This window comes from Stomoxys calcitrans, chromosome 3 (assembly GCF_963082655.1).
Source record: "Stomoxys calcitrans chromosome 3, idStoCalc2.1, whole genome shotgun sequence".
In the NCBI taxonomy this organism is placed as follows: Eukaryota; Metazoa; Arthropoda; class Insecta; order Diptera; family Muscidae; genus Stomoxys; species Stomoxys calcitrans.
In genome coordinates this window covers 15,067,890-15,076,442 of record NC_081554.1, presented here as the reverse complement: position 1 = coordinate 15,076,442, position 8,553 = coordinate 15,067,890, and the positions used below count along the sequence as shown (strand labels likewise).

General features: G+C 39.1%; 1 protein-coding gene across 1 annotated transcript in view; it reads left to right on the top strand.

The window, feature by feature from the left end:
• Positions 1-555: 555 nt before the first annotated feature.
• LOC106081117 (rab3 GTPase-activating protein catalytic subunit) overlaps positions 556-8,553 on the top strand; it is a 108,381-nt gene continuing 100,383 nt past the window's right edge. Inside the window, exons 1-2 of the mRNA XM_013242861.2 lie at positions 556-1,861; positions 1,945-2,117. Of these exons, the coding sequence (XP_013098315.2) occupies positions 611-1,861; positions 1,945-2,117 (1,424 nt within the window). The 5' untranslated portion in view covers positions 556-610. The remainder of the gene's footprint in view (positions 1,862-1,944; positions 2,118-8,553) is intronic.

Here is an 8,553-nt window from a genome sequence, read left to right as displayed (position 1 = left end):
AATGCGAAAAAAATCTGACATCTTAATACTGTTAAACCTGGCCGCCTGTTAACAGTAGCTCGTGTGAGACCACCTTATTAAATCCGCATTGGGTATTGGAAAAAATAAAGGTGTATGCGTCACATGTACACATAACAATCAGACATGGCTTAAAAAATAAAATCATTTCATTTGTTCGATGATTGGCGTCTATCGATTGCCATTTAAGGACAGTATGCACCTCTGGCGAAATTTTCATTACCACAAGAAATGGTAGGTACGCAGCTCAAATGAGATTTTCTTTGCGTTACAGGTTGACATGTTAGACATTGGAGAATTTTTTCTTGCAATTCAAATGAAAATTTATTTTTTGATAGACCAATACAACATAAAATTAAATTACACACATGTTTGATCCTAAACTGTGGGAAGAATACCAAGCAATTTGGTCATCTTATATAATTCCCAAAATCTTTGCATTGTATACTACCTGTGTTAATATGTCTTGATTCCCACAATGGAAATTTCACAATACTTGGCAGCCCCGTTGCATTATTTACAAAATAAAATCAGCTGTTGTGTTTAGATTTCAGTGAAACCCAAAATCGCATCCTGTTCATCAGACAAGACAATGGCCGAGGAAATTGATGACAACGGGTTTTACCGAGAAGATTTTAGTGCTGAATCCGATTGGGAAGTTTTCAATGCCCAATTGTGTGATTTATTTCAAAAATGGGAGCTCTCCCAAACTGCTGATTGGGGCGATGAATTTGATGTGGACAAAAGCAAATGGCAAATTGAGGAAGAACAGCTGGAGGCGATGGGTAAACAGATGACCATTAAATACTACAAAGCCTTACTAGAGCAAAACAACTCAAAGCTGCCCAATGCCAATGAGAATCCTACACCAGCGTTCCATGAAGACTTAATGTCTATGGCCAATACCTTTGGACGTCTTTCTTTCTTGGATGAAAAACCCCATGAAGCCCATTACTTGTCGCGCATGTATGGCTTGCGTCGCTTTGTGGTAATACATCCCACAAAACTGCAAAGTCACTACCTGACAAGCACCTCTAAATTTAGCTTCTTTCTAAGCTCCATCTCCGTGGTGGCTGCTGAAGTGTGTTCGGCTGTACCCATTTTCTTACGAATTCATGATCCCAAGTGGAATTTCTTTTTGGGCGTTGGCATGTCCTCCTACATGCGAACAAATTTCAATTTGGTGGCTTTGGATCAAGCGCCATCAGAGTATTTGTATCTCTCAGGGCTGGTGAAGATGTTTAAGGAGAAACTGCCAAGGCATTACGATCAACATACGGCTGTGGTGTCGGTGCGCAATACCTATACTTTGGATACCATCAAATTGCGAGTACCCATGTATGTTCCCTTTGGCATGACACCTTTGGTGGATGAAGAACGTTCTGTCATAAGTATCTCACAGTTTGTGGCTCTGCCACATGGCTATACCCCTTTGGCATATTCCAACATATTTCTTGTCTTCTCCTGGCCTGAGCTAGCGGACAATATGTTTATCGATTCTGCGCTGCAGACACAATTTGTACCATCAAAAGCTCCTTGCGGTGAGCTGCATCAGACGGCAGATGCCAACTCGTATTTGACATCCTGTCTTAAAGACTATTTTCTGCTGATCACCGCCAGAAATACACTTGAATCATATGTGGGAGCCAATTTCAGCGGGTCTCTATTGCAGCCGAGTGAAAATCTGCTGGGCAAACGCAGCAAGCAATATGCGGAAACCTCGCAAAACAAATTGCCGGGCCCCATAACAGAATTCGAATTGAAATCGATGTTGTGTTATCTGTTTCCGGAACTACATCCCGAAATGGCTTTGTTTTTCTATGAGACTTCCAGCGAGGATAAGGTAAACAAATAAAATTAAAGAGAAATGTAAATGGTGTGGTTGGTTTGTCAAGGTTTCTTTTTCTCTTTTTTTTTTTTGTTTAGATTGATCCTCATCGCATTAAATCTGCCGAAAAGGATTCCCTGATACACCGCTTATCCTGTCTTTTGGCTACAGTACATGCACACTTTGGGGGCAATACAGGAATGGCCCAATTATATGCTGCATTTACGCGAGAAATAAGGAGTTTATGGAATTCTTGTATACCCATACCAGGGTAAGTTCATATGGCTATATTGACCATTTCTTCCCAACACCCATTCTCGTGGGCATTTATGCTCGACTAACGCAAGCAGGAAAACCCTACCATACGAAGGCGAAAGATTTTCGACCTACTAGTCTGTCATCCTTTATGCTGAAGACTCTTGAGAGGTTGATCGAAACATATCTTAGGGCAAAGATCCCTGGAGATCGCCCGTCACGGCAGCAGCATGCAAAGAGTAAAGGCAAATCCGCTGAAACAGCCCTTCACGGCCTAGTCGGCTACATAGAAGGTTCTCTTGCTGTCAGTGAATATACAATGGTAGCATTTTTTGATATTGAAGGTGCTTTCAATAATGTAAAACCGACGTCAATCATGAAGGAGTTGGAGTTTCTAGGCATCAACTCTACCCTAAGAAAGTTTATTAATAACTTACTTGCTAAAGGATGCATTGCGGCAGGCTTGGGATCTGTGGATCTCAAAAGATTGGTCAGTAGAGGAACACCTTAAGGAGGTGTATTGTCTCCTCTACTTTGGAATATAGCCATTCCAAATATATTAAGAAAAAGGCGTAAAAGTGGTCGCGTATGCTGATGACGTGGCAATTGCAGTTGGGGGAAAGTTTTCCAGCACTCTAAGAGATATACTTCAGGAAGCTCTACGTGCAACAGCAAATTGGGCTACCGAAAGTGGTCTAGGTATGAATTCGTGCAAGACAGAAGTAGTTCTTTTCAGCAGGTGATACAAGTTGCCTACAGTGGAACCAGTCTATTTGGGTAAGAAGAATGTTTCATTTACAGAAAGCGCAAAATACCTGGGTGTTTTGCTAGCCAGCAAATTAATCTTCAAATCCAACATTTTGGAAAGGGCAATCAAGGGCACTCTTACCCTATACACCTGCAAGAGAGCCATTGGTAAAAGTTGGGGGTTTAGACCGCGTGTCATGCTCTGGGTATATACTGCAGATGTCAGACCTATTATGCTATATGGTGTTGTGGTCTGGTGGACGGCGCTTCAAAAATCCACCTACTGCTCAATACTTAACCGGTTCCAAAGGAGGGCTGGTTTGTGCATCACATCTACACTAACGGCGTTACCATCTGATGCACACTGTGTTATCCTTGATATAATATCCGATGGTTTAGGCAGTGTGGATTTCGTGCCAACCTATAAACTCCCCCTAAACCAATGGCAATTGGGATTCAAATTAAAGAAATTTGAGAGTAGAGCACGACGCTGATATTTTTTCAGAGCGAAGTAGGGGCTAATGCTGGCAACATTTGTTGAAATACTGTGCCATGTAAAACTTTTCTCCAAAGAGGTGTCGCATTGCGGAACGCCGTTTGAACTCGGCTATAAAAAGGAGGACCCTCATCATAGATCTTAAAACTTGAATCCGACTGCACTCAGGGATATGTGATAAGTTTGCCACTTTTCCTTAGTGGAGTGTTCATGGGCAAAATTTGTTGTTTGTTTGTAAGCACGTGGGTGGCCGCCCCACCCTGCATACCCCTCAAACTGGACATATTTGTGGATTGTGGCAAAATGGGGCGCAAATCTGTATCTGTTTCAAGGCCAAGTGTTTCAGGGACGCCTCACCTCATAAATTCTCCCTAAACCACACATATATACCGACTATAGCAATATGTAGCTCCAATGTGATTTTCAGGAATGGAGTATGAATCAGATATCCACTTTTGGGGCAAAGAGTTTGGCTACTCCAATCCACCACCAAATCCAAGAGAATGAAGTAGATCTAACATCCAAACTTTAATGGGCGGACCCTCCCCTTACCCTATTTCCAAAAACGCCAGATCTCGAAGATGAGTGGGATATCTAGGGGGCCGCCCCATCTCGAAAACCACCAGCCAAATGGAATATAAACCAATAATGACAATATGGGACTGAAATGAAAGGTATTTGAGACCAGATCACGAATCTGATATATGGGGATCCGCCTGTCCGAAAATTCCACTGTCAAAAACACACCCATACCGGACATATTTACCGACCATAGCAATACGGCTCCAAGAAGGGTAATTGGGAGAAGAGCACCAATATAATATCCACATTGGCGCGAAATATCTGAAAGGCCGTACCAGCACCCCCAAACAGGACTTATTTCCTTATCGTATAGAGCTCAGATAAAATAAGAAAGTAAAAGAAGGCGCTGCGGAGCGGACCCTGTCCAGCTAGTAGGTTTATTTGACAGATATACCAGGTTATGAATCGATTTCAACCATACTCAACATAGTTGTTGGAAGTCATAATAGAATACCTCATGCAAATTTTCAGCCATATCGTATAAGAATTGTGCCCTCTAGTTGCTCAAGAATTCAAGATCCAAGATCGGTTTATATGGCAGCTGTATCAAAACGTGGACCCATATAGCCCATTTAGAATCCCAACCGACCTACACTAATAAGAAGTATTTGTGCAAAATTTCAAGCGGCTAGCTTTACTCCTACGAAAGTTAGCGTGCTTTCGACAGACGGACGGACATGGCTAGATCGACTTAAAATATCATGACGAAAAAGAATGTAAATACTTTATGGGGTCTGAGACGAATATTTCGAGGAGTTACAAACAGAATGACGAAATTAGTATACCCCCATCCTATGGTGGAGGGTATAAAAATAATTTTTTTTAACATCCACCTACATATCGTATGTATGCATGTTATGTCAGTAAGGAATTTGTGGTTGGCATATCTAACCAAGTCATTTAGATATTACAACCATTTTAAAACTTAATCTCAATTATTGCCTTAACAAAGTAATGATGAGACACTCTATGGAGTTATGTCATTTCTCTTGCCCAACGAATGAAAGTTATGTTTGGTGTAGCTTACCTTTTAACCAGCACATCATTATTGGCGTTCAAAGTCTTGGCTTCGAAATGAAAATCACATTTTTAAAACATCATAAAATGAGCATTTATTGTTTATTTTCTAATAATTATGCAACAACAAAATATTCGTACGGCTTATTCACAAATGGATTTCGAGCATAACTTTTGTGGTAAATTTTACACATCTTTTTTTCTGTTTTTTTTTTATTGGATTTCTGTGAATATGTGCAGCTAAAATGTGCAATTTTCTCTTAAATTTTACAGTAATTAGTTGTTATTTCCTTACAATTCCTATATGCTGTTAAATACATTTATGGCTCTAATTTACTATTATTATTACCTATACATAACTCTATTCATCTAAGGAAATGGGCCAATTTTACTTAAAATATGTTTCATTTCCTTATTGACTTATTTTTATTTTATTTAGAATACCCCTTACTAACTTTTTAACTAACATTTGGTTTTTTTTTGTTACTTAATTTTACTACAAGTGTGTGATGTGTTTAATTTTAAGTGTGGTGTTAATAGTAAGGCAGTTTATTATCATTATTTTCTAAACTATTTGAAAACATAATTTTCTTAAACATTTCTGATGTTAAAATTTTTGTTTTATTTTCAATTGTAATTCAGGAAAAACATTTTTCAAGAATTTTTTTTGAAGCCTTAAAATTGGTTTACTCGACAGTTCTTTAAAAGAAACTTGTCAATTAAACCTATTTCGTATATACATTATGTTTTGCGAATACCAATGTAAATCTTTAAAACATTGAAGATTCAAATTTTAAAGGCTAATAGACAGTTTACCAGAAAAAATTCCAAAAATGTTCTAATAATTTGTATAATCCTTTAAAACGATCCCCGGAAATGGAATACCAAGTGAGTTATTGAGGCTCGGGTCTAGGACCCCAAACTCCTCTAGCCTCTCTCTCACAAATTTTCTCGAATAGGAACAATATGGTACTTAAATTCAAGGAAAATATGCGTATAACACACATATGGCAAAAAACAAAAGAGAAACGAAAGAAAACTTGTCATCTAGGGTGGAAGGAATAAGGGATTTTGAATCTGATATTAAATGGAACCTTTACAAAAAATTTGAAATCTTTTTTTTAAATCCTCGAGGGTTTATGAGGGTTTAAATCAAGCTTTAACACAATTTTTTTATGAAACTCGAATTTTTAATAAAAAAAAAAAAATCAAACAATGATAACATCTTCTTATATATAAAAACTAGCTGAGCCCGACCCGCTCTGCTGCGCTCGATAATGCTATGTTGGAGAGGAGTACTCTAAATTTGGAAATTTCAGTCTAATATCAGTTCCAAATGTGTTCCAATTTCACCCCCAATCTTTTGACCCAATTTTTAATATGGAATTCGTACTCAACTCTTGAATACCTTTCATTTAAGTCCCATATTGTCCCAATCAAAAAATTATATAGCCTAATGTTCCTTTCGGACCATATTCGTAACCTTCTTCCGAATACCTTTCATTCGAGTCCCATATTGTCATTATCGTCCAATAAACCTATTTTGGGGGTTTTTGGGGTCGGGCCGGCCCCCTAATTACTTGGACCCAATTTTTAATATGGAATTCGTACTCTACTCTTGAATACCTTTCATTTAAGTCCCATATTGTCCCAATCGGTCCAGTTTTATTTTTGGTTGGTATTTTTGTGGGTAAAGGGGAAGGTCCGCCCCCCTTGTGATATCAAAAAATTATATAGCCTAATGCTCCTTTCGGACCATATTCGTAACCTACTGCCGAATACCTTTCATTCGAGTCCCATATTGTCATTATAGTCCAATAAACCTATTTTGAGGGTTTTTGGGGTCGGGCGGCCCCCTAATTACTTGGACCCAATTTTCCATATGGAATTCGTACTCAACTCTTGAATACCTTTCGATTAAGTCCCATATTGTCCCAATTGGTTTACTTTTATTTTTGGTTGGTATTTTTGTGGGGTAAGGGGAAGGTCCGCCCCTTGCGATAACAAAATATTATATATATAGCCTAATGCTCCTTTCGACCATATTCGTAACCTTCTCCCGAATACCTTTCATTCGAGTCCCATATTGTCATTATCGTCCAATAAACCTATTTGGGGCGGGTTTTGGGGTCGGGGCGGCCCCCTAATTACTTGGACCCAATTTTTAATATGAAATTCGTACTCTACTCTTGAATACATTTCGTTTAAGTCCCATATTGTCCCAATCGGTCCACTTTTATTTTTGGGTGATACTTTTGTGGGGTAAGGGGAAGGTCCGCCCCCCTTGCGATATCAAAAAATTATATAGCCTAATGAACCTTTCGGACCATATTCGTAACCTACTGCCGAATACCTTTCATTCGAGTCCCATATTGTCATTATCGTCCAATAAACCTATTTGGGGCGGGTTTTGGGGTCAGGGCGGCCCCCTAATTACTTGGACCCAATTTTTAATATGAAATTCGTACTCTACTCTTGAATACATTTCGTTTAAGTCCCATGTTGTCCCAATCGGTCCACTTCTCTTTTTGGTTGGTATTTTGGGGTAAGGAGGAGGGTACGGCCCCCTTGCGATATCAAAAAATTATATAGCCTAATGCTTCTTTTGGACCATATTCGTAACCTATTGCCGAACACCTTTCATTCGAGTCCCATATTGTCATTATCGTCCAATAAACCTATTTTGGGGGGTTTTGGGATCGGGCGGCCCCCTAATTACTTGGACCCACTTTTTAATATGGAATTCGTACTCTACTCTTGAATACCTTTCGTTTAAGTCCCATATTGTCCCAATCGGTTTACTTTTATTTTTGGGTGGTATTTTGGGGTAAAGAGGAGGTTCCGCCCCCCTTGCGATATCAAAAAATTATATAGCCTAATGCTTCTTTTGGACCATATTCGTAACCTACTGCCGAATACCTTTCATTCGAGTCCCATATTGTCATTATCGTCCAATAAACCTTGACTAGCTTTGGGGGGGGGGGGATTCCAAATATATGATGTAAAGCGAAGGTCGTAGATGAGTGGACTGTATGTAGCAGCTTGTTATTCCTCAGAGTTGGGGAATAACAAGCAAAGAAATAGAATACCCACAGCAACACCGCAAAGGAGTAAAAAGCAAAACACAAGTTTGGTTTCAGTAAAACGTTATAATATGTAAGTTTATTTAAATAGGGTTAGTGGGTTAGGTAGATGTTACGCTAGGGAAAGAGATGAAAAGAGGAGTTAGAATCTTCAAACCTTACCGATCGAACGCTGATGACCAAGTGTTTTATGGTAAGTTTCTAAAAAGGGCATGTAGTCAGGAATGTTCTAATTCCATATCATTCCTTTAGTACAAACTGACATGCCTTTTAGCATTCTATTACAATCAGAGTTGGGAAGTACAATTTAACAATTTAATTCAATTATAATTCAATGGTACAATTAAATTCAAGTATTCAAAACAAAAAACAAAATATAAAATCAAATGTTAAGGACAGGATTGTCCATGCCGCCGGCCTTGCATCTACGCAACATCTTCGCAGATAACTGTTGCCACACATTTCAGCGCCTCAGCGAGCAGCTGTTTCTGCAGCAGCTCAGACGGCTTGATTTCTGGTCGTTGGCT